This window comes from Salmo salar, chromosome ssa25 (genome assembly GCF_905237065.1).
Source record: "Salmo salar chromosome ssa25, Ssal_v3.1, whole genome shotgun sequence".
Lineage (NCBI taxonomy): Eukaryota > Metazoa > Chordata > Actinopteri > Salmoniformes > Salmonidae > Salmo > Salmo salar.
The window spans coordinates 26,047,626-26,074,921 of NC_059466.1; the positions used below are offsets into that span (position 1 = coordinate 26,047,626).

General features: G+C 46.1%; 1 protein-coding gene across 18 annotated transcripts in view; it reads right to left on the bottom strand.

Annotated features, from left to right (window-relative positions):
• Positions 1-27,296, bottom strand: part of map2 (microtubule-associated protein 2) — a 136,448-nt gene that overhangs the window by 32,172 nt on the left and 76,980 nt on the right. For 11 of the 18 annotated variants that reach the window (XM_045707555.1, XM_045707553.1, XM_045707559.1 and 8 more), the window contains exons 4-11: positions 24,642-24,886; positions 17,219-17,305; positions 12,475-12,552; positions 10,689-10,910; positions 5,563-5,883; positions 1,678-4,305; positions 1,123-1,383; positions 436-579 (exon numbers count right to left, since the gene is read on the bottom strand). In XM_045707555.1, the coding sequence (XP_045563511.1) occupies positions 436-579; positions 1,123-1,383; positions 1,678-4,305; positions 5,563-5,883; positions 10,689-10,910; positions 12,475-12,552; positions 17,219-17,305; positions 24,642-24,846 (3,946 nt within the window). In that variant the 5' untranslated portion in view covers positions 24,847-24,886. Of the gene's footprint in view, positions 1-435; positions 580-1,122; positions 1,384-1,677; positions 4,306-4,442; positions 5,542-5,562; positions 5,884-10,688; positions 10,911-12,474; positions 12,553-17,218; positions 17,306-20,888; positions 21,156-24,641; positions 24,887-27,296 lie in introns of those variants that run through there. The other 7 variants (XM_045707561.1, XM_045707558.1, XM_045707560.1 and 4 more) reach the window with 7 other exon arrangements.

Here is a 27,296-nt window from a genome sequence, read left to right on the forward strand (position 1 = left end):
TAACAGTCAAATAAAAAAATGGAGAGCAAATTTGTTTTTATTCAAATAAAATGCAGACACTGAACATGACAAACAAATGCAACAGAATAAAAATGGATAGATTAACAAAATAATTGATCAAATTTAACAAAAATAGAAGTTTTAAATTACTGTAAGAGTGAGTTAACTGTAAAGCACTTTGTGAAACTGCTGATGTAAAAAGGGCATTACAAATACATTTGACTGATTGATGAGATGTGAATGTTGATGTTTGCAGCCACATTGCAAATTTCTAGCCTTCCTGGCCCCGGCCAGCAGTCTTGCATTCCAAATGGCACCCTATTTCATATTTAGCGCACTACTTTTGACCAGAGCACATTGGGCCCTGGTCAACATTAGTGCAATATATAGAGAATAGAGTTCCATTTGGGACGCAGCCCAGGAATGATTGGTCACCTGTAGGTTTCCTCCTAGCACAGGGGTGGGCCTGTGCAGGACGCGAGTGTCGGACCGCAGTAGACTTTAACACACTCTTCCGAGATGGAGACGAGCGTATCTGAGTCTCAGCTTTCTTGGTCAGCTCAGTCTTCTTAATCACGGCTAGCAGAAGAGGGAGAGACATAGTTAAAGAGAGAAAGGGAAAGACAAACAAGTAACATAAAAAAAAGAGAAGGAAGAGGGAGAGATAGTCAAAGAGAGAAAAGGAAGGAAAGGATAGTGTGACAAGGAGGTTTGGTAGGATAGAACCACTCACCTGATTCCCAGTTAACACTCACTTGAGATCTTAAAGGCTTTTAAAGATGATTATCTTTGACAATTATAATGAAAGAGAATAACAAAATCTGTAAATTAATAATATATAACTTCAAAGAACTATATAGAAATTAAAAGTGTTGTTGGTTTCTAAGACACATATCCAGCCTAGTCCTGGACTAAAACGCTATTTCAACGGAGGTTCTTCACTGAAGTGTCCGGGAAACTGTCCCTCTAGAGTAACAAACTGAGCGGAGATCTACACCAAATAAAATCAAACAGAATTAAATAAGCTGTCAATAATAATGAATAACTAAAAATAAAAATATAATAAAACAACAACAAAAACAGAGTAACAAACTAATTTGGAGAGATACTGTAGTTCGAAACCTTTTTTCTTCTTGATGTCCTCCCGGGGGATATAGACCGGCTGCTTGTGAATGGGTTTACGTTCTGGTGTGGAGACGTGCCCCTCGCGCCCTTTCACCCGTCCCCCTTTAGCCTTGGGATTCACTGGCTGCTTCTCCTGCTTCTGCTGTTGGGGAGTCTTCTCCTTCTTGACTGGTGGGGCTGGGACCCGGTCGGCTCTCAGGGGCTCCATCTGCTCTGTAGCCATGCTGTTGTCATCATCCACATCTACAGTGCAGAGATCTAGGTATAAAAGAGACATGATAAGATCATCATGCAGTAGTACTACGGACACAACACAATACATGGGAACAACATTGATAAATTGGGTAAAACAGTGTGAATGATGATAAAATATGTCTTGTTATGATGATAAAATATGTCTTCATTATGAAAAGGTTGTAATAAACATGAATATGCATATGTACTATTTCATTTTCTAACCTATGATTAATAATTATTGGTGGTCACTGAAACGTAATTTATCTGTCATTGAAACATGTATTATGGGATGATGATAACAGAGAGAAATCTCACCTTGAGTGTCGACCCAAGAGCTGTCTAGGATTGAGTCGTCCATGGTGGTCTCGTCTCTGTCGTAGCTCTCTGTCTGTCTCTCGGTCTCTGTCTGCACCTCCTTCTCTGGGGAGGCCTGCACCTCCTTCTCACGGACCTCCTCTGAGACATCCCCCACTTCCTCCAGACTAGCTGCCTCCATGATCTCCACCTCCTGGGACTCCTCCTCCTCCTCTTCCTCCTGCTCGTGGAGAGCCTGTGGTGTCTCAGGCTCAGGCGGAGCAGAGAAACGCACGCTGTGTCCTGGCTCCTCGCCCTCGTCGATGGTCTGGACTACAGTGATAAAGTCATCTTCTACAGTTACCACTGACTCTATGGCAGCTCTGGGTTCTGGAACGTCATCCACCGCTGCTCCTGCCCCTGCCAGAACTTCACCATCTTCCTCTTCTTCTTCTTCTTCCTCCTTGTCTTTCATTATATCCTTCTCAACCTTCTCTTCTTTCTCTCCAGGCTTTGTTGGTTTTATTTCTATCATGATTTCCTCCTGTTCCACCACCTGCTCTATATCCTCCTCCTCCTCCCCCTCTTCCTTTTTCTTTTCTTCTATGTTCTTCTCTTTGACCTCTACAACCTGCTCCTTCTTCAGCTTCTCTTCGCTAACTTTCCCCTTCTCTTCTTCTGTGGTGCTCACACCACCAACTGACACAGACGGAGATGTCGCCATGACGTCAACCTTCGGAGGCGTTGTCTGACCTGTCTGTTTAGGTTTCTCGGTGTCCGTAACCTTCTCTTCTTCTGTGGTGCTCTCCACGGAGGAGGCCGGGGAGGGCCTGGCGGGCCTGCTGATCCGGTCCTTGGCAACCCCAGTCAGTTGGTAGACGTCTTCGGCATCCACCTCCTCATACGCCTCCTGATGCACCAAGAACTTGTCCTTCACCTTCTCCCTTAACTCCTGCAGCTCTCGCTCCTCCTCCATGCTCAGGGGCCTGTCCTCCATCTCCAGTCGGCGGATCTGCCTCTCGTAGGCAGCCATCTCAGCATCTGTCTCTGGTCCCTCGTTCTCTGCCTTTCCCTCCTCATCCAGGGTGACCATCACTGTAGGAGTCACAAAGGACTCTGCTAACTTCAGAGCTGAAGCCGGTTTGTCGTTTTGGTCCTCCATGGCATATTTTTCGTGGCTGATCTCTTTGTTGTCTTTTTCCTCTGAAGCGGAATCTTTCCTTCCCACTTGTTTGGCTTCTTCATTTTCTTTGGAACCGTCACACACAGTTAACTGATTTGTCTTCTCGTCTTCAGCTAGTTTGTCTCTAGCTTCGATCTTCAGTTTTTCCTCTGCCATCTTTTCCTCCAGAGCCATAGGGGTGAAGCGCTGGGGCGGGGAGTCAATGGGACTATGGAGGTCAGCAGGGGAAGGCATGGGCCCTGAGTACTCACTGAACACACAGTAACCCAACTCCTCCAGCTGGCTCTCACTCTTGGCAAGACTCTGGCTCTGATTCTGGTCCCCCAGGACCAGGTTGGCCAGGGAGTCGCTCCCAATGCCTTGGGCGTCTGCAGGGACAGACTTCCTCCTCATGGTCTCTGGGTCATTGTTCTCAGAAGCTAGTCTAGACCTGGTGCCTGCAAGGTCCAGCATCTCAGGTAGGTCAGGAGCCATGACTGTCCCGTTTTTGTAGTAGTATTTGGGTGGAAAGGGAGACTCTGGGGACTCTGACCCATGGGGGCTGGTCTTTTCGCCGAGGATCTCTCCTGTGTTGTGGGGAGGAGACGAGGAGTCGGACGTGACTGAGGCGGCCGTCTCCAGGATGAGGGGAGGGAAAGGCGGGGGCACCTTCTCCGCAGACAGGGTGGTAACTGGGAGATAGTTGACAGACTCATCCAGACTGCCACTGGTAAAAGACATGATGTCTGTGGCCAGTGGGGAGAAGTTCCTAGGTAGGCCGCTGGGATCCATCGATCCAATCGTAATGTTGAGAGAGTAGCTTCTCTGATCCAGGGCCAACTTCCCGGGGGAAAGCCTACATTCATTACTCTTGTCCAGGGCCGGTAAGGTATCCTTTTGATATCCCATCGAACTCTTCTTGGTGTCCGGCTTCTTCTCCACTGACTGTGTTTGTGCCAGCATGCTGTAATTGATCTCAGGGGGTGACGGAACTGTTGGGGAGCTTCTCCCTAAGCTCTTCTCTTGACCTGCGGTGCTCAGTTCATAATAACCTTCTGCTGCTTGAGCCCCCTTGGATCCCTCATCTGCCTTCAGGGCCAAAGTCTCGAAATAAGACGACATGCCAGATTTGTCTTTGTTAGAGTCAGAGGAGACACCTTGACCTTGATCTTTGTCTCCAGCTGTAGTGAATCCAGACCCTGCAACCGTTGTGAGGTTACCGGATTCAAGAACTTCCACTGACGGCTGCTTCTCTGAGACTGTTTTAGGTTCATCCGGTATAGACATTTTGGTAGGCTCTTTGGCTTGGCTCTGGCTGTCAGAAAGGAAAGGGGACGGAGAAGGGGACGAAGAAGCCATTTCTGTTTTGGGGTACAGGGGGGGTGCTGCGTGGTCCACGCTGGAGAAAGCTGGACACTCTGGTTCAGTGAAGTCTGGGCTGAGGCATCCACTCTCACTGCCTGGTTTCTCCGTGTCCATCTTTAAGTCTGTAAGTTAAATCTTTAGTAGTTTGTTTGGTTTTACTTCAACATTCAACTATTAATTGTAGGCTACTTTGTTTTAGGACAGCCATTTTAAATAGGGCCAGCCATACTATCACAGACACAGGCAAAGCTCTGCTTACTGTTGCACAGTACAGAGGGCATCGCACATCACTGAGGACGCAGGACAGGAGCATGAGGCGGACCCACTCTCATACGGACGGAACAGAGGCATGGAACGTGAAGGAACGTGATGGAACCGGAATGACGGAATTGGAATGCGCAGGCAGCCATACTGTTGATGGATGAGAAGAACCAAGCAATGAGGAATGGAATGGTTTTCCGACGAGTGACGACTTGACAATCTAATAGAGGTAAAATAATAGCCTTTCTGTCATTCTGTCAATTCTTAGTGAGAAATCATAATGATTTGCATTTAGCTAAATAATGACTTTACACCATCATTTGTCAGTCTGTGTAGAATAATTTGATCTTTGATTAATTAACATCGAGTACATATTTAACTATTAACTTTGAGGACGATATACAATAACGGATCATCAAATTTAGCTAGTCTAAGTATATTTTTATTACAAGTTGTTAGTATGAAGTTCTTAAGTTCAACTAAGAAATAAACATTTGAACAACAGGAAAAATGACAGAATAACACAATATTGAACAGATGAAAACCAGTGAAATGGCACAAATGAATACAATGACAAAATGATGAAAACACTCTGATAGTATTACAATGACAGCGTAAGGAAAGTTGAACAGAAAATACTGTTGAAACCAATAGAGAACGGATGATTGACATGATAAATAAATGGGACGTCTATATGGGATACAACACTGCCAGAAAGACACTGAGTGATAGGTTAACACCAATGAGACATCAATACATTGATAGGTAGCATCAGAGAGGGGAAAGCACGGTTAGGAGGATCGGCAACATTTCATTAATACACAGACACGAAAAGGCCGGCCTCAAAATCTGCAACTAGAAACTGAAAACACAAGCAAGGAAAAAGAAAAAAGTAATAAATCAGAAGGAAAGTTTTTAAACATGTCTCCTAGCTTTCACCGTCAAGCCTGTGTTGCCTTGCAGCCTTTAGCAGAGCATAGAGCGGGGGGGCAACTTTGAGCCATTCCACCTCATTTAATCACTGATGAATTCCCTTAAAAGCCTAAACGTTCTCATTTTCTATAAACAATACAATAACATGCATCCAGGGAGACCAGAAAGAGGGCAGACAGACACACCTTCATCAAGGCTCTCCTCCTTCCCCTCAGGCACTGCCACCTCCTCCTCCTCCTCCTCCCTTCCGTTAGGGCCATCAAGAGCAGCACTAACTGCCACTGCCTGCACAGGGGGCCCAGCCTGGGCCTCGCCTACAGCCGCAGCCTGTTCTAATGGCTTGGTTGGGGGGCCGTCTGGCTCAGGCACATCCCCACTCCACAGCTCCTCAAGAGCAGCCACGATTTCTGCTGCTGCCCCTTCCATCTCCTCATCCTCCTCCAACATCAACACCTCTTCCTCCTCCTCCTCCTCCTCGAAGTTATCTTTAAGAGCCTCGACAGTCTCTACTTTGCATAAAAGAAGGGGAGAGGTGGACAGTACACATCAAGACTATGGGTTGGCAACACAGACTTGGATTACATGGGTACAAATCGGTGAGACACTTTCAGCTCTGTAAAGGTGGCTCACAGATATAGATGCACATGTCACAGATGTTGTAGCGTATGAGTGAGTGACGTTTCTCCCCTGGCCATGTGATTTGTTTGGGTTTGGACTGGATGGATGTTTTGACTCATAGAGTAAGCAGGCAGAGGCTTTTCTTTAAAATCAAATAATCCTGAAAGAAAGACAGATACCGGTCCAGCACACTGTTGAATGTTCCTGCAGTTTTATTGAGTGCAACTGTGACAGAGAGGTCCCAAAAGTCTTTGTCAGGCTATAAAAGAACCCTCATCTCTGCCTGTCCAATCTGCTGTGGCTCTAAATTATCAAAAAGGCACACAAGGCCATAGTCTTTCTCTGTCACACACACCACGCCAACACACCACATCAGGTTATTTCCATTCAAATGTACTGTACATTTATCGTTCGTTCTCCACTAACATCAAGGCGGTGACCCGATCCTGTAGAGTACGACCCTGCCTCACACAGGAAGCGGCGCAGGTCCTAATCCAGGCACTTGTCATCTCCCGTCTGGATTACTGCAACTCGCTGTTGGCTGGGCTCCCTGCCTGTGCCATTAAACCCCTACAACTCATCCAGAACGCCACAGCCCGTCTGGTGTTCAACCTTCCCAAGTTCTCTCATGTCACCCAGCTCCTCCGCTCTCTCCACTGGCTTCCAGTTGAAGCTCGCATCCGCTACAAGACCATGGTGCTTGCCTACGGAGCTGTGAGGGGAACGGCACCTCCGTACAGGCTCTGATCAGTCCCTACACCCAAACGAGGGCACTGCGCTCATCCACCTCAGGCCTGCTCGCCTCCCTACCTCTGAGGAAGCACAGTTCCTGCTCAGCCCAGTCAAAACTGTTCGCTGCTCTGGCACCCCTATGGTGGAACAAGCTCCCTCACGACGCCAGGACAGCGGAGTCAATCACCACCTTCCAGAGACACCTGAAACCCCACCTCTTTAAGGAATACCTGGGATAGGACAAAGTAATCCTTCTAACCCCCCCCCCCCAAAAGATTTAGATGTACTATTGTAAAGTGGTTGTTCCACTGGATATCATAAGGTGAATGCACCAATTTGTAAGTCGCTCTGGATAAGAGCGTCTGCTAAATGACTTAAATGTAAATGTAAACGTTATCAGTAAGAAAATGCATGCATGAAACACTATAACAGTATTTTGCAAGCAAAGTTGTGTGGCTATACATACAGTCGTGGCCAAAAGTTTTGAGAATGACACATATTAATTTTCACAAAGTCTGCTGCCTCGGTTTGTATGATGGCAATTTGCATATACTCCAGAATGTTATGAAGAGTGATCAGATGAATTGCAATTCATTGCAAAGTCCCTCTTTGCCATGCAAATGCACTGAATCCCCCCAAAACATTTCCACTGCATTTCAGCCCTGCCACAAAAGGACCAGCTGACATCATGTCTTGGATTCTCTCGTTAACACAGGTGTCAGTGTTGACGAGGACAAGGCTGGAGATCACTCTGTCATGCTGATTGAGTTCGAATAACAGACTGGAAGCTTCAAAAGGAGGGTGGTACTTGGAATCATTGTTCTTCCTCTGTCAAACATGTGCCGTCATCATTGCTTTGCACAAAAAGGGCTTCACAGGCAAGGATATTGCTGCCAGTAAGATTGCACCTAAATCAACCATTTATCGGATCATCAAGAACTTCAAGGAGAGTGGTTCAATTGTTGTGAAGAAGGCTTCAGGGCGCCCAAGAAAGTCCAGCAAGCGCCAGGACCGTCTCCTAAAGTTGATTCAGCTGCGGGATCGGGGCACCACCAGTACAGAGCTTGCTCAGGAATGGCAGCAGGCAGGTGTGAGTGCATCTGCACGTACAGTGAGGCGAAGACTTTTGGAGGATGGCCTGGTGTCAAGAAAGGCAGCAAAGAAGCCACTTCTCGCCAGGAAAAACATCAGGGACAGACTGATATTCTGCAAAAGGTACAGGGATTGGACTGCTGAGGACTGGGGTAAAGTCATTTTCTCTGATGAATCCCCTTTCCGATTGTTTGGGGCATCTGGAAAAAAGCTTGTCCGGAGAAGACAAGGTGAGCGCTACCATCAGTCCTGTGTCATGCCAACAGTAAAGCATCCTGAGACCATTCATGTGTGGGGTTGCTTCTCAGCCAAGGGAGTGGGCTCACTCAGAATTTTGCATGAATAAAGAATGGTACCAACACATCCTCCGAGAGCAACTTCTCCCAACCATCCAGAAACAGCTTGGTGACGAACAATGCCTTTTCCAGCATGATGGAGCACCTTGCCATAAGGCAAAACTAAGTGGCTCAGGGAACAAAACATCTATATTTTGGGTCCATGGCCAGGAAACTCCCCAGACCTTAATCCCATTGAGAACTTGTCGTCAATCCTCAAGAGGCGGGTGGACAAACAAAACCCCACAAATTCTGACAAACTCCAAGCATTGATTATGCAAGAATGGGCTGCCATAAGTCAGGATACGGCCCAGAAGTTAATTGACAGCATGCCAGAGCGGATTGCAGAGGTCTTGAAAAAGAAGGGTCAACACTGCACATATTGACTCTTTGCATCAACTTCATGTAATTGTCAATAAAAGCCTTTGACACTTATGAAATGCTTGTTATTATATTTCAGTATTCCATAGTAAGATCTGACAAAAATATCTAAAGACACTGAGGCAGCAGACTTTGTGGAAATTAATATTTGTGTCATTCTCAAAACTTTTGGCCACGACTGTACATTTTACACATAATATACTAAGTGGACATTGCCTTCCCCTTATCAGTTGAGAGAAGAGCCACAGAAACATATCATAAATCCCACTCCCAGCTCATCCAAGTTCTGTAACAATTTTCTGACTTGATGTAGGCAGTGTAGGCACTGGGCAGAGAATGTGTCCTGTATCACTGTTCTAGGACCAGTCCTCAACCCTCCAAAACCCTCCAAACCCAAACCATTAGATGATAGAAACAGATCTAGCCTCCAAACAAGCATATCCAAGCATCCTCTCTCTGTCACCATGGAGCTGGGTGCCTCTGCTCCTAACTCCTAAGCTGTTATGCCGCCTGCGATTCTGAAATCCTGCTTAGAGACAGAAAGACGCTGCTCAATTCAGCAGGCTTTATGTGGTGGTGCTATGCCTCGCCATGTGGCACGGTGCTCAGGGTTTTAGATGTGATGGCCTGACGACTGCTGCTGCTGCGTGCGTGCGTGCGTGCATGCGTGTGCGTGTGCGTGTGTGTGTGTGTGTGTGTGTGTGTGTAGCAGGGCCGTGACCGGATGTGGCAGCGTGCAGCAGTGTGCTGGGTCACATCACAGCAGGGACTCTCTCTGCCCAGGAAGAGACAGAGAGGAGGAGTGATGCCATACAGTCTACAAGCTGGAGACAGAGGAGAGAAGAGGACTGCTAAACCTACAGATGTATGATCTTAATTTGAGCCAGTTTTCTACAGCAGGACAATAATCCTGAAGCAACAGGAAATGTGAATTATTATGTGGATTCTAATTAATTAACATTTTTGTAGGGGTTGGTACATTTTTCATAAAGGGAAAATCAAGTCTGAAATTTCAAAGTAGAAATTACAAACTTCAGAAGCCTTTTTAAACCTCAAATACACTACACGTTTTACATTTCCTGTATTCCAGGGTGATCAAATTAAGATCCTACATCTGTAGCTTCAGGGGATCTATTTGCCCAGGGAGAGACAGAGAGGAAGACTGATGCCGTATACTGTAACACTTCCAGCTGTCTCCTGGAGACAGAGAGGAGACAGAGAGGGGAGGGCTGCTAAACCTCTAGCCTAGTACAGCCCTGATGAGGACATGTTTTTGTTTACTAATACTATAAGCCTTTGAGAGTTGTGAGAGAGCATATTGAGAGTGTGTGTGTGAAGTGAGTCCTTTAAGAGCTTGTGTGTCTATATGCAGAGTGTTGAGTATCGAGCTGAATGTCGTCCTGTGACTTCTGTGATCGAATAATAATCTACAACGGGTGTGTGTGTAACGGCAGTGGTGGGATGCATGAGAAGGGGGCTGATGGGAGGGATCAGGGATGAGTTTGTCTTTGAGGGAGAGATGACAGACAGACACACAACACGCATGAAGCATTAAGATGACACAGACAGGCAGAGAGGAAAACGTGCATAAAACAAGTCTTAGATCATGCTCAACAATCCACTGTATATTGCTGCAAGCCATTTGGACCTGCATGCCACTCTATTTACATGATATGCATATGACGTTGTTTGACCTGTATGCATAAACATGTGAACACTTCATGATATGCATCCTTGCAAGTATGCACATGTACGTTTAAGAATTTCCTCAGCCCAGTTTGTATTCAAATTATGAATCAATACAGTTATTGATTAGTTATCTTTATCGGACCACTTTGATAAATTATGCTTATATTTATCAGATTACTTTCAGAAGGTATGGGGGGCTTCCGTAGCCAACATTGACTAAAGGGAACAAATGGCTTTGATTGAGAAATAAATAGAAATGAAAACAAACTAGATTATAAAAACCTGAAAGCTCAGATTCGTGAGCTAATTCACACCACAGGGACACAAACACACAGACGGTAAGACGGAGGTTGTTGGTCAAACCACAGAAAAGGTGGATCAGGGTAAAAACCGAGAAAGAGGAAGATAGAAGGGACGATAGGAAGGAAGAATGGCGTTACGTAGAGGAACCATGCGCGGTTCACCTTGGATCTGTCTAAAGGCAGCGGCCAGCACTGTGGGCCGAGAGGAGACCGAGCGATCCCACTCAGGGCTGAACAAGGGATGATCATAGTATTCCTCGTCAGAGTGGTAGGGGTCATCCTCGGGCACAGACACAGAGATGGAGGGGGCGAGGAACTTGCACCTCTCCCGAGAATTTTGGAAGCGGCGGAGAGGGCAGGCCTCCTTCATCTCATCCCCTACATCTACAAACAACAGAAGAACGTACTGCAGGGGAAATCTGGACACACACACAGAGAGAAACACGCTGGGAGAGAGGGAGGGAGGGGGAGGGAGAGGGGAGGGAGAGGCACATACACACAGAGAGAAACACGCTGGGAGAGAGGGAGGGAGGGGGAGGGAGGGGGGAGGGAGAGGCACATACACACAGAGAGAAACACGCTGGGAGAGAGGGAGGGAGGGGGAGGGAGAGGGCAGGGAGAGGCACATACACACAGAGAGAAACACGCTGGGAGAGAGGGAGGGAGGGGGGAGGGAGGGGGGAGGGAGGGAGGGAGGATAGAGGGATGTAGTGTTAGGGGGAGAGAGAGAGACAGAGAGAGAGAGGCAACAAGACAAAGACACAAGGACAGTGACCAGCAACTGAAAGTGAGTTTGGAGCCTGCCACTCGAAGACAAGATGGGCGGACCACACAGTCAGACCAACGTAACAGAGACAGCAATGTAAAGCGATGTAACAATGAAACTCATTGAAAGCTAGTGTTAGTGAACCGACTGCTGCAGTGCTGATAGACAGTGTTTCAGCGGCGTGCTGCTAGTGGGCCACTACATGCTTGCTGGGTGTTTGGTCACTGCCCCTAATACAGTAGCACAGTGGTGCCAAGGTGTTCTCTTATAAGGGAGATGGCTATGATTCATTATATAGGAAGAGAGGAAGCTACGTAGCTAACAAGTCAATTCAACTACCAATAACCAGTCTGTCTGAGCATGGCTGGATTCTCCCACAAAATCTGTCATAGGTCACATGTCCACTGCAGTCAGAGTAGACTAGACAAACACAGACAACAGGCCAGGCACAGTCAGAAACAAACCAGGAAGACAAAAAAGCATGGTCCAACAACAAGGAAAAACCAACAACAAGACATGCTTAAACGCAGGACAGAAGAGTAAAGACAAAGACACATAAGTGGAAACAAAAGAGGTTAGGAGGGCAAACAGGCTACCAGAGATATATCTGCAAGGATAGTAGGGGTGGATGATCAAAGTTAAAGGGGAGGAAGGATGCCAATGGGGGGTGAGGAGGGGCAAGGTCATGCGAAGGTCATGCACTGGCATTCTAAGATGCATGGTCAGGGAAGGGGGGAAGATAAAGGAGTATGGGCTTGTGGATGGAGTGATTGAGGTAAAGAAGTGATGAAGGTGAGATGATTTCTAATTCTGTGGGAAAAGGAAGATGAGGAGGAGGGAGAAGACTTCTGTTTACTTCCACAGAAAGATAATGAATGTCTAAGATACACTTCCTGGGTTTCTGTGTAACAACATGATCCAGGTAGGGAGCCTCTGTGATTGGTTCGCCCAAAGGTGTCACATACTGTATCTTCCAAGGCAGCAGCAATGGGGTTCCAAGGGTCTCGGCACAGTCAAATACAACACATACAGTCTTGATGATAACATATCATTCACTCACAGTCTCTCGCTCTCTCTCTCTCTCCATTTCTATCTCTCTCTCTCCATTTCTCTCTTTCTCCCTCCCTCCCTCCCTCCCTCCCTCCCTCCCTCCCTCCCTCCCTCCCTCCCTCTAGACCTTACCTTGCTCCAGGGGTCTGAAGCAGTGCTCAGCAGCAGGTGAGGGAGGAGGAGAGGGGGGCAGGTTTGCCGTGTCTTCAACTACAGAAAGACAAACAGATGGGGACAGACAAACATGGACAGATGAGAATTTATCAGGAGTGAAGTTTGAAAACAGCTAACTATTAGACAACCCTTTGTGTGTCTGTTGAGATAGTAGCTGATTAAGCCTGGAGAGGAGAGGATGAAATCAATTAGTCTTTCTGCTCTCTCCCTCTTTATCTGTCTCTCTCTATCTCTCTCTCGCTACCTGTCTCTCCTGTTAATCCTTTAAAGCTCCTTTGACATTCTCTGTGAACAGTAGAGATGTGAATAAATACTACAATGGCTGTTTTTCGCTGAGTAATTCCTCCAGTGAGGATTCTCTGGTGAAAATTTCATGAAATGCAAGGTAATTTCAAGAAGCTGCATTTATATTATCAACTGTAATAGTGAATTAGCTAATAGTAGTAATACAAATTGATTACTGTAATACAAATAGGTTTACAACAGACAGCCTCTGTTGGCTCTGTTGTAGCCTCTACAGTATATCCCCATTTTGATGTATATCTGTCAGCTCCACACTCCATAGATGTAGATTTGCTGACAGACAGAGTCCTCACTGCTGGTTATTATTAACTCAGCAAAAAAAGAAACATCCCTTTTTCAGGATCCTGTCTTTCAAAGATAATTCGTAAAAATCAAAATAACTTCACAGATCTTAATTCTAAAGGGTTTAAACACGGTTTCCCATGCTTGTTCAATGAACCATAAACAATTAATGAACATGCACCTGTGGAATGGTCATTAAGACACTAACAGCTTACAGACGGTAGGCAATTAAGGTCACAGTTATGAAAGCTTAGGACACTAAAGAGGCCTTTCTACTGACTCTGAAAAACAACTAAAGAAAGATGCCCAGGGTCCCTGCTCATCTGCATGAACGTGCCTTAGGCATGCTGCAAGGAGGCATGAGGACTGCAGTTGTGGCCAGGGCAATAAATTGCAATGTCCGTACTGTGAGACGCCTAAAACGGCGCAACAGGGACCACGTGTAACAACACCTGCACAGGATCGGTACATCCGAACATCACACCTGCGGGACAGGTACAGGATGGCAACAACAACTGCCCGAGTTACACCAGGAACGCACAATCCCTCAATCAGTGCTCAGACTGTCCGCAATAGGCTGAGAGAGGCTGGACTGAGGGCTTGTAGGCCTGTTGTAAGGCAGGTCCTCACCAGATATCACCGGCAACAACATCGCTGATGGGCACAAACCCACCGTCGCTGGACCAGACAGGACTAGCAAAAAGTGCTTTTCACTGACGAGTCGCGGTTTTGTTTCACCAGGGGTGATGGTCGGATTCGTGTTTATCGTCGAAGGAATGAGTGTTACACCGAGGCCTGCACTCTGGAGCGGGATCGATTTGGTGAATGGAGACAAACATGTTGTAATATACTGTGAGGAGGACATGATAGTCCTAACAAAGCTTTCCAGTTTCACGTCCATGCCAAAAGCCTATCTCTGTCGTTTTAAGTATCGGCGTTCCGTCAACAGGACAGTTGTAAATCATTCAGCACGTTATGTCAAGATCACAGATTTGAGAGAAACAACAAATGTTGGTACATATAAGTGTCTTATATCGGCTGAAAGCTTAAATTCTTGTTAATAACTGCACTGTCCAATTTACAGTAGCTTTTACCGCGAAGAAATGCCATGTTTGAGGAGAGCTCCTAACAACAAAACACTTTTTTCACCGCAATAGGTATGATAAATTCACCTCTGAAGGTGAAATGTGTACTTACATTCTGAAATCTTGCTCTGATTTATCATCCAAAGGGTCCCAGAGATAACATGAAGTGTTGGTTTCATATCCTAAAAAGGTCCATAAAGCATGCACAATCGATTTTATATTTCCTTCGTTTAATTTGCAAAGAAAGGAATCTGTGAAAATCTCACCTTAAACGTTGTTTCAACGAGTCAAATCACATTCGTATGTATTCCTCAGAGATCCTAGAAGGTAACAAGACTTCACTATATCATTAGGGGTGTAGTATATCCTATAGGACACCATATTTGGTCAGAGAACGACGCCTTCATGGCACGCCGATGACGAGGGCGGTCATCACTTGATCGACTGTATCTTTGTCAACTAATCACCAATCGGTGCTTAACAAAGCTAGCTGTATAGCCAATGAGCTGGGCTTTACGGGATTATCCGGAAACCATGTATATGTCGTAAAATGTAGTTACTAATCTTGTATGACAGCATGCCTTTTCATTTTGGACCAAAATTATAAGAATATTCAGAGTTATGAAGTTATGAAAACTGGTTGTTTTGCAAATGTTGAACTTATAATATGGCTACTAATACTTGGAAAGCTAAATCAAAGTCCAAGTATACAGATTGGACGATATTCTTGCAGAAGATTTTTATTTGAATGCGAATGTCTCCTTCATGATTTCCCCAAATGTACCTGGGGACTTCACACTAAAAGTATTGTAGTTCACTCATATTTCAAGTTATCCATCTGAAACTTTGCACATACACTGCTTCCATCTTGTGGACACTATCGGAATTACAACCAGAGTGATGCCTGGAACTGTGACCTTTCTGTTGCATTTAAAATATGGTGGTTTAAAAATACCGGTTGGTTTATCTTTGTATTTTCTTCTACCAGATCTATTGTGTTATATTCTCCTACATTCAATTCATTCACATTTCCACAAACTTCTAAGTGTTTCATTTCAAATGGTACCAAGAATATGCATATCCTTGCTTCAGGGCCTGAGCTACAGGCAGTTAGATTTGGGTGTGTCATTTAGGCGAAAATTGATAAAAGGGGGCTATCCCTAATTATACTGAACAAAAATATAAACTCAACATGTAAGTGTTGGTCCCATGTTTCATGAGCTGAAATAAAAGATCCCAGAAATGTTCCATGCGCACACAAAAAGCTTATTTCTCTCAAATGTTGTGCACAAATTAGTTAACATCCCTGTTAGTGAGCATTTCTCCTTTACCAAGATAATCCATCCACCGGACAGTTGTGGCATATCAAGAAGCTGATTAAACAGCATGATCATTACACAGGGGCACCTTGTGCTGTGGACAATAAAAGGCCACACTAAAATTGGCAGTTTTGTCACACAACACAATGCCACAGATGTCTCAAGTTTTGAGGGAGCGTGCATTTGGCATGCTGACTGCAGGAATGTCTACCAGAGCTGTTGCCAGAGAACTGAATGTTCATTTACCATAAGCTGCTTCCAATGCCATTTTGGAGAATTTGGTAGTATGTCCAACTGGCCTCACAACGGCAGACCACGTATAACCACGCCAGCCCAGGACCGCCACATCTGGCTTCTTCACCGTCGGGATCGTTTGAGACCAGTCACCCGGACAGCTGATGAAACTGAGGAGTATTTCTGTCTGTAATAAAGCCCTTTTTTGGGGAAAAACAATTTCTGATTGGCTGAGAATGGCTCCCCAGTGGGTGGGCCTATGCCCTCCCAGGCCCTCATGGCTGCGCCCCTGCCCAGTCATGTGATTTCTATAGACTAGGGCCTAATGAATTTGTTTCAATTGACAGATTTCATTATATGAACTACAACTCGTTAATATCTTTGAAATTGTTGCATGTTGCACTTATATTTAAGTTCAGTATAGTTAGTAAAACAATATTCCCTCAATAGGCCTCTTTGGAAGTTGATAGGATAATTAGCAGTTTGACAGGGTATGAAAATTAGGTTCATGTTAGGGAAACGGTTAGGGTCAGCTAAAATAAAAAAAATAACTATAACTTTACAACATTTATTTTTATATACCAGGGGTGCTGCAGAACCTCCAGCACCCTTCGCAGGGCTATGATTCGATATAAGAAATAAATGATGAAGTGCTGCTGCGCTTCAGCCAACCAGAGTGAATATTGATGACGATGTAAATCAAGCATTAATCAAATGTTATGCTGCTGTGGCAGTACTGTTTATATTTAACCTAGGTATCTCGCTACACACACTCGACCGATGACCTCATCTCAAGACATGCATGTTTGGATACCGGGCGCACGCATTCTCCGTACAGGGCAGACTGGGAAAAGGCACATCCGGGCGCCTGTGAGCGCCGTACAGGGCAGACCAACTGATGGTAGGGGTGGTGACTTGGGGGCAGTCGGTTCAGAACAACAATGACATAAACTTTATAAAAATGTTTTAAATATATATACCACCACCCAAAAGGGCACTTGGCGAGTGGGAAGGCAAAGGGGCAGGTGCTCAGGCAGACCCTTATCTGTGCACGTGCCTGGAGAGGCTACTACATGTTAAGGGTCAATGTTGCTATGTGGACTCCAGATGGCTGATCTGGGATCTGTTCTGCTTTGCTCTGGGCTTACTCCCCCACCACTACCACCATGTTAGATCTTCTCTGACAGCTGTCCAGTCCAAGCACTGCTCTCTAACCCCTACGCACGCACAGACGTACCCAAACACACAGACGTACCCAAACACACACACACACTCACACAAACAGCACCATTTTAGTCCATTGACATCAGCCAAAAGGACTTCTGTGTCACTTTCAGAATAGCTATAGCTATGGAAGAGACGGGTGGGCCGGGACGTGTGTGTGTGTGTGTGTGTGTGTGTGTGTGTGTGTGTGTGTGTGTGTGTGTGTGTGTGTGTGTGTGTGTGTGTGTGTGTGTGTGTGTGTGTGTGTGTGTGTACCTGACTGCAGTCTTGTCTCCTGTTCTCCTTTCAGTACTGCCACTGCTTCTGCTGTCACCTCCTGCACGATTCGCGCAGACACTTGCTCTGTGGGACACACACACACATAGACACACACATACACACACACAGTTAGACACACAGGGACCCACAGTCATCAGTGATGTCTAGACCAACTATATCTTGCTAATCATAGCGTGTCAAGGAAATATTAACTTATGGTCAGTACTTATTAATTGATAATTAATTTAATGATTGCTTTCTGTCTATCTAAGGCTGAAGGTTTAGTATGCAGAGAACCATGGTGACAAAAAAATTACAAAACTGAAACAGGGAATCTTTACTTGTAGAATTGGCAGCATTTTAACTGCAGGCATCACCATGGAAACACTGGTTCAGATAGGAAGCAGCCAAACCTACTGGCCAATCAGAAATGGCTCTGGGCATGGGCCTGTGATTGGCTGATAACTTTGAGTCAACAACAGTGTGGGATGCCCAGGGTTATACTCACTAGGAACCAAACGGAAGCAACGGAAGCATGTTTCTCGTCGCAAAATGTTTGCTATGGTGTGCACTAATGAACATGACCCAGATACCCTCCACTGGTCACAAACAATTTAATCTGGATGATACCTTTACCCATTAGACATAGGTTTACAGTACAATGATTAAAATAGCAATTAAACCACCTACAATGATAAAGAAGATGTCAAGTAATTGTAAAACCGATGTGGAGTGGACTGAGGTCAGAAGAACATAGATTTATGTGTGTGTGTGTGTGTGTGTGTGTGTGTGTGTGTGTGCGTGTGTGCGTGCGTGCGTGCGTGCGTGCGTGCGTGCGTGCGAGTGTACTTGTGTGCGTGTGTGTGTGTATATATGTTGTAATGTAAACCTTAGTGAGCCATACATCCATGATTCCTGTGCATATGGACTACAATATATACTGTAGATCCATACAACATCCTTTATTTTACACTCATGAGTTTTACTGTCATAATTTAGTGTTTTTGAGAATGTCAGTCTCCTAAACCGTGTAATTGACATGGCAACAGTGTATTACAGTGGGATTAGTTAGTTGGCGGTGGAAAGCTTTTGTTGTCACGACGTGGAGCTGTTTCAGGACCATTTTCCACCCACCAGACACTCACATGCACACACACATGCACACACACATGCACAAACACACACACATACATACGTAAGTCTTCCGGAAACACTCACCCACTCAAATGAGCCTGCTTTCTGTGGTTCCATTTTACAGAGAAAATGACTGTCATACACACATGGACAAATACATAGCATTGCCAAACCCAACTGTCATTACAGTCAGTTTAATCCATTAATAAACAGAAGCTATTCAAGAAAACGTAAAAACCTGAGCGAGTTTGTTTTAACGACTTCAGTAGGAGTTATACATGCCAAGTAGTCAAAAAATAGAGCAGAACAGTCAATACTGAAAATCCAGGAGCATCAATCAACAGCCTACCAGATACTGGTCAACGCTCTCAGATCTCCACCCTGAGATCACATCATGAAACTGTCAATCCCTCCCAGCTCAGGGATGTTGTGCCTGATGCACTGATGTAGCTCTAACGAGCAGAACAGGAGAGTCAAAAGGTGGACAGGGAGGAAAAGAAAAAGAAGAGATGATTTCACCACAGAGCCACTGAGAAAGTATTAACAGATTCCTCCAAATCAAATTGTATTGGTCGCACATTCTATTGGTCCAGCCTTCGCCTCTTTGATCTCGGTCAGATTGACCTAGCAGATCAACCACACAGCATGACATTCCAACAAACACAGTCCAGGGCTGCGTCTCAACGGCAACCTATTGCCTATGTTGTACTTCTTTTAACCAGAGCCTTACGGGCCATTTTCAGTGTCCGCATAGAAGCAAAGCAAATTGCCATCGTCAGTGGTGTTATGCCCTTTCTAGTCATTCTATTACTTTGTCTCTATCCTGATTCCTGACACCATAACGCCATTCTATTCTAGAGCCCATAGCTTGGCTATGATGAACTCCCTTCCTCCCTCCCTCCCTCCCTCCAAGACTGCCCTCCCTCCCTCCTCCCTCCCTCCCTCCCTCCCAGCTGCCCTCACCTACCTCCTCCCTCCCTCCCTCCAAACAGACAGACATGCCCTCACCTAGACAGATACTCCCTCCCTCCCTCCCTCCAAACAGACAGACATGCCCTCACCTAGACAGATACTCCCTCCCCTCCCTCCCTCCCCTCCAAACAGACAGACATGCCCTCACCTAGACAGATACTCCCTCCCTCCCTCCCTCCAAACAGACAGACATGCCCTCACCTAGACAGATACTCCCTCCCTCCCTCCCTCCCTCCAAACAGACAGACATGCCCTCACCTAGACAGATACTCCCTCCCTCCCTCCCTCCAAACAGACAGACATGCCCTCACCTAGACAGATACTCCCTCCCTCCCTCCCTCCCCATCCCTCACCTGACCTCCCTCCCTCCCTCCCTCCCCTCCAAACAGACAGACATGCCCTCACCTAGACAGATACTCCCTCCCTCCCTCCCTCCAAACAGACAGATATGCCCTCACCTAGACAGATACTCCCTCCCTCCCCTCCAAACAGACAGACATGCCCTCACCTAGACAGATACTCCCTCCCTCCCTCCCTCCCTCCAAACAGACAGACATGCCCTCACCTAGACAGATACTCCCTCCCTCCCTCCCTCCAAACAGACAGACATGCCCCTCACCTAGACAGATACTCCCTCCCTCCCTCCCTCCCTCCAAACAGACAGACATGCCCTCACCTAGACAGATACTCCCTCCCTCCCTCCCTCCCTCCAAACAGACAGACATGCCCTCACCTAGACAGATACTCCCTCCCTCCCTCCCTCCCCTCCAAACAGACAGATATGCCCTCACCTAGACAGATACTCCCTCCCTCCCTCCCTCCCTCCCTCCCTCCTCCCTCCCTCCTCCAAACAGACAGACATGCCCTCACCTAGACAGATACTCCCTCCCTCCCTCCCTCCCTCCAAACAGACAGATATGCCCTCACCTAGACAGATACCCACTACCTCTCCACTCCCTCCCTCCTCACAGACTGGGCAGTGATGTGTCCTGCATCCAGATCAAATTCTGCCTCAAAGGCACACAACGACACATGCTCACACACACCTCCAACACACACATGCACACACACACATGCACACACACAGCATCACCAGGTCGTTGGGTTCATTCCAGTGAAACAGCAGTTTACTAGCTGACAGACACAAACCACACAAACCACACACACACACACACACACACACACACACACACACACACACACACACACACACACACACAGCACAATAAACACATCTACTGTCTACTCTAATTCTAATGATAGCTGTCTTCTTCAGTGTTGTTTCAGCCCTTCCCGACAGAATGATGTTGAGTCAAAAACCCGTTTACAGTGACAGCTCATACTTCTCTTACCAAGTTTGTCTCATTGGCCTTAACATATTAATAAATAAATAAAAAACATGAACAAATAAAAATAAGGCACATTATATGTCAATAAAACCCCAATATAAAAGAGAAGAACAGTTATATTCTAATCCAAAGCCACAACTACAATCCTCCCAGGCATGCAGACAATGCTGTACTGAGCTGCACTACCAGGACAGAAAAGGTTTTTTTATTACCTGTACTGGTCAGACCAGACTAGACCAGTAGACCAAAGCGAAAACGGACTCCCCTTGAGTAGAGACCTGAGGCAGCCACAGAGTCAGACACACTGCCAAACGCAGGCTTGCACCTCACCGCAGGGTGGAGAGGGGAGAAAGAGAGAGAGAGAGAGAGAGAGAGAGAGAGAGAGAGATAGAGGGAGGGCAGAGAGAGAGAGCGAAAGCGAGAGAGAGAGAGAGAGAGACAGCCGGCGAGATACCACCGCCAAAACTCTGTGTGAAGGGAACGGAGCTGTTGCCACAGCAACACACAACCTAAGTGGTATGGGCCCGGTCTAATTCTGAGCTTTGGTTGCTCTGTTCCCATCCTCAGTCCCTCCCCTCATCTCCCCTCTCTCTCAATGTCTGTGAGAGCTCAGCTGCCACACCCATCCCCAACATGATGCTGCCAAAGGTACTGACTGACTAATTGACTGAATAACTGTACCCCTATACATGGTGAAGCTCAAGAACACCATGACAACCGTGTCCTCCACAACTACCTCAACAGAAAACCATGACAACTGTGTCCTCCACAACTACCTCAACAGAAAACCATAACAACTGTGTCCTCCACAACTACCTCAACAGAAAACCATAACAACTGTGTCCTCCACAACTACCTCAACAGAAAACCATGACAACTGTGTCCTCCACAACTACCTCAACAGAACACCATGACAACTGTGTCCTCCACAACCACTTCAAAAGAAAACCATGACAACTGTGTCCTCCACAACCACTTCAAAAGAAAACCATGACAACTGTGTCCTCCACAACCACTTCAAAAGAAAACCATGACAACTGTGTCCTCCACAACCACCCCAACAGACAAGAGTCAAAACAACAGAGTCAAACATCAGTTAACACCATCCTAAAACCCAATACACAGATAACGTTGGTGGTTATTAACAGTATAGCTAATATTGAAATTACATTACAGTTTGTTTTGAAGTGTTATACAGACGTGAATGTCTCTAAATGTTCACAGCATACTACATTGGATGACAAGCAATGCGGCAGGTATACAAACTACACGTCTCACATATCCAGTGGACACAGCAGGCCTAATAGGGTAATACCTCTTTACATCTTCAGGTCCATGCTTTAGTTCTTTGAAGCCATGGACAAATCTTTGTTGCTCAAGGACATTACACGTCTCTTTTCAACGCAATCACCCTAGTTCAACCCAACAGCATGCAGTACAACGACTACCTAGCGGCTTCCCTGTTTCATCTATTGCTGTTCACTGGACCCTATGATCACTTGGCTACATAGCTGATGCCTGCTGGACTGTTCATTAATCACGGTACTCCATTTTGTTTATCTGTCGGCCCCAGCCTCGAACTCAGGCCCTGTGTGTAGTTAACTGACCCTCTCTGCCCATTCATCACCATTTTACCTGTTGTTGTCTTAGCTGATTAGCTGCTGTTGTCTTACAAATTGTTGTCTTACCCATTGTTGTCTTAGCTAGCTCTCCCAATCAACACCTGTGATTGCTTTATGCCTCGCTTTATGTCTCTCTCTAATGTCAATATGCCTTGTATACTGTTGTTTAGGATAGTTATCATTGTTTTAGTTTACTGCGAAGCCCCTAGTCCCACTCAACATGCCTCAGATACCTCTTTTGTCCCACCTCCCACACCCTCGCTACATATTCGTCGCCAGACCCACTGGCTCCAGGTCATCTATAAGTCTTTGCTAGGTAAAGCTCCGCCTTATCTCAGCTCATTGGTCACCATAACAACACCCACCCGTAGCACGTGCTCCAGCAGGTATATCTCACTGGTCATCCCCAAAGCCAACACCTGCTTTGGCCGCCTTTCCTTCCAGTTCTCTGTTGCCAATGACTGGAACGAATTGCAAAAATCGCTAAAGTTGAAGACTTATATCTCCCTCACTAAAGTTAAGCATCAGCTATCTGAGCAGCTTACAGATCGCTGCAGCTGTACATAGCCCATCTGTAAATAGCCCATCCAACTACCTACCTCGTCCCCATATTGTTTTTATTTACTTTTTTGCTCTTTTGCACACCAGTATTTCTACTTGCACATCATCATCTGCACATCTATCACTCCAGTGTTCATTTGCTAAATTGTAATTACTTCGCTACTATGGCCTATTTATTGCCTTACCTCCTTACGCCATTTGCACACACTGTATATAGACTTTTCTATTGTGTTATTGACTGTACATTTGTTTATTCCATGTGTAACTCTGTGTTGTTGTTTGTGTCGCACTGCTTTACTTTATCTTGGCCAGGTCGCAGTTGTAAATGAGAACTTGTTCTCAACTGGCCTACCTGGTTAAATAAAGGTGAAATATATATATTTTTTAAACATAATACATAACACAATATAATGTCATTGTGTCATGCAGTGTTCTGTAATGGTTGGGTGGAGCTGGATTATGTGTTTGCATAAGTAAAAGGATTCAAAACTCTGTGAAATAAATGTACATCATATTCTTTATATGCCGAACACTTACCTGAAGACCATAGAAAGCACTTGGCATTTAGACAACACATACTAGTACAGCGGCTTCAGTGACCTCGCTAAAAGTCAATGTCTTTGAAAGACAGTTGTAATTATACGTTCCATCGCTACTGAGCGTGGGAATTAAATGTCAACAAAATTGTAAATGGACGTTGATTAACAGATGCTCTAGGCAATGTTTGAAACAGACTATTTGAGCACTAGCCACACTATCCAGGCTAGATACTAATGGAGCTCATCCCACAGGGTACAGTGTACTTGTGGTGATAAATCAGAAGATACTCTTTGGCTGACTTCCTTACTGCTTCTTCTTGACCAATAGTATGGCAAGTCTGCTCTTCAACAGTGCATGGTATTCAATCTAACAGGCTAGGTGACTGATGCTGTCTAAATGAATGATAGACATGAAAGGTCTGGTCCTGGCAACATACTGCAGTTAAAATAGAGGTACTACGACTCCTGTCAGAGATGTTGAATGGGTTTCTGTTCTGTAAATGGTGGACAGTGGAGGTAGTAGGTAGTAGTAGGTTCTGTGTGTCAGCAGAAATAGAAATGTAAAGGCAGAAAGATTGCAGGGACAATAGACAAAACAATAGAGCTTTGGCAAACTAAATTGTAGAGGAGCCGCTGCCATGGCAACAAGAGGAGTGAACGGAGCAGGGTATAGTCAGTGTGTGTGTGGAGAGGGGTGTGTGTGTTTGTGTGTGTCTCGCTCTGGGAAAACAGAGATTTTCACCCTTAATTGCCACAGTAATAATGGATAATGAATCTACTAAGGGTGCTTCAATGTTCACTGTTCCTCCCACACAGTGAGAGGTAGGGGCCCGCTTAGTGCCTGCTGGACCCACACAGCGAGAGGTAGGGGCCTGATTAGTGCCTGCTGGACCCACACAGTGAGAGGTAGGGGCCCGCTTAGTGCCTGCTGGACCCACACACGCACACACACTCAGAAAGACCAACCAAACAGAATGACCAACCCCTGTGTGTGTGTGTGTGTGTGTGTGTGTGTGTGTGTGTGTGTGTGTGTGTGTGTGTGTGTGTGTGTGTGTGTGTGTGTGTGTGTGTGTGTGTGTGTGTGTGTGTGTGTGTGTGTATTCTAATTGACAGGTACAACTCGGGCAGATTGTATAGACACACACAGTTTTGACAATACTGGTCAATACAGATTAAGTTTGTGGGTATAATACAGTAGTTATAAAAGCTCTGTCCCTGAGTCTCAGATATCAGGTGTCCTTACCAGCTGTAACTGCATGGTCTCCGTTGAAGCCGTTCTCTCGGGAGGTGTAGGAGGGGGGTGCTGCTCCATGGGCCGTCCCTGGCTGGCACGCCCTGTAGGAGGGGGGGTAGCCGTTAGCCCCGTGGGCTGGGGGGGGAGAGGGGTCCTGTGCCCCCGACGGGTCCCAATGGGGGTAGCTGTCCTCAGGTTGGTGACTGTCTGCCATGATGGGGGTCAGTTGCGGCCAGGGAGGTCTTTCCTTATGGCTGGGAGAAGAAGGTGCTTATTACTTTATTTCTATCGTCACTGTACAGAGAGATGAATTTTTCTGTTTTTTCCCCAACCCCCTCGAGACACACACCCACAGAGAGGTTGGAGGACAGGGTGAGCTGCAGTATGAGTATATGGTCATGTCATGGCCAATAATAGTGGTGGCATAATGGCTATTAACACAAGAATCGCCACAGCCGTTTTTTAGGTGTTATGGCACAATGGCTATTAACAGTTTGGCAGGGAGAAGAGACTATACAATGTGTTCCTTAGATGGGGTATGAAAAGAAACTGTGATAGTATGGTCATGTCACTGTCTTTATAATAATGGTGGCACATAATGCTTATAAACACTTTGGTAGGGATACAGAAGGTATTGATGGGGTGGAGGAAAACCAAAGGACATCATTCAAATTCAAAACACTGTTTCGCCTCGGGTCACGCCTCGGGTCACGAATCACCACATCTCCCCACATCTATAGACAGACTGGAGAGCTGGTTTATGGACATCAGATCACAGGGCAGCTCTCTCTCTCTTTCGCTCTCTCTTTCTCTTTCGCTCTCTCTCTTTCTCTTTCGCTCTCTCTCTTTCTCTTTCGCTCTCTCTCTTTCTCTTTCGCTCTCTCTCTCTCTCTCTCTCTCCACACTCTCATACACAGGGCTGTGATTGAGTTACACAGACACTGAAGGTGTCGGCTGCTGCTGCCTGCCTTGGTGTCATCCTGTTTTGATTCACAGCTAGCTGCACCAGTGACATGAAATAGAGCCTCAGCCCTCTCTGAGAAATCAATAGAACTTCATGGAGCTGCTGTCAACCATAGCACCTCTGTACAACCCAGGGAAATATATATGACCCACACACACACACATGCGGCATGCACACAGACATACACACAACAAATCGTAATTTGTCAATAGGTAGTATAAAGCAACATGCAATATTGTGAACCAATCACAGGGAGGAAATAGATATGTTCACAGTAAATCTGTTGTATGGGTCAAAGGACAGAGGATAATGCCCTCCTGCTCATTGAGTGAGTGTGTGTGTGTGTGTGTGTGTGTGTGTGTGTGTGTGTGTGTGTGTGTGTGTGTGTGTGTGTGTGTGTGTGTGTGTGTGTGTGTGTGTGTGTGTGTGCCCAAGAGTACAGGCCAGCTCTCTGAAGTCAGAGCACAGTAGCCTCATCGCCACAGCACCCCACTGAGAGGAAGATTGCCCACGGGCAACATGGGATAAAAAATCTAATAAACAGCAACAGAGAGGATATCGATTCAGCCAATCACAGGCCAGGAGCTTGGTGGGCAAAGCAAAGCACTAGATAATGGAACCAAAGACCAATGCCTTGTTTCAGTACGGTGCTTACAGCTTACAGTATACAACACAGCCAGCCCCACAGTGCCATTTAGTCCAACCACTGCTATTCCATCAACAGAATAGTAGTGACTGACTCCAGAACAGACCAGGCTGGGTAAGCATCAAAATGATATATCTGTTGCCGTAAAGATGGCGTCGACAGATATGGCAGCTCTGTTTCTAGCTCAGACACGAGACGGATGTGGCAGGGTCTACAGACAATCAGGGACTGCAAAGGGAAAACCAGCCACGTCGCGGACACCGAAGTCTTGCTTCCAGACAAGCTAAACACCTTCTTTGCCCGCTTTGAGGAAAACACAGTGCCACCGATGCGGCCCGCTACCAAGGACTGTGGGCTCTCCTTCTCCTTGGACGACCTGAGTAATATATTTAAGCGTGTTAACCCTCGCAAGGCTGCCGACCCAGACAGCATCCCTAGCCGCGTCCTCAGAGCATGTGCAGACCAGCTGGCTGGAGTGTTTACAGATATATTCAATCTCTCCCTATCCCTGTCTGCTGTCCCCACTTGCTTCAAGATGTCCACCATTGTTCCTGTACCCAAGAAAGCAAAGGTAACTGAACAAAATTACTATCACCCCGTAGCAGTAACGTCTGTCATCATGAAGTGCTTTGAGAGGTCACCTCTACCTTACCTGACACCCTAGACCCACATCAATTTGCTTACTGCCCCAATAGATCCACAAACAATGCAATCGACATCTCACTGCACACTGCAGTGAGAGGAGTACCTATGAAAGAATGCTATTCATTGACTACAGCTCAGCATTCAACACCATAGCACCATCCAAGCTCATCATTAAGCTCGCTGTGCTACTGTTTCTTGGACTTCCTGACAGGACGCCCCCAGGTGGTGAAGGTATGAAACAACACCTCCACTTCGCTGATCCTCACCACAGGGGTGCGTGCTCAGCCCCCTCCTGTACTCCCTGTTCAACAGTGATTGTGTGGCCACGCACGCCTCGAACTTAATCATCAAGTTTGCAGACGACACAACAGTAGTAGGCCTGATTACCAACATTGATGAGACAGCCTAC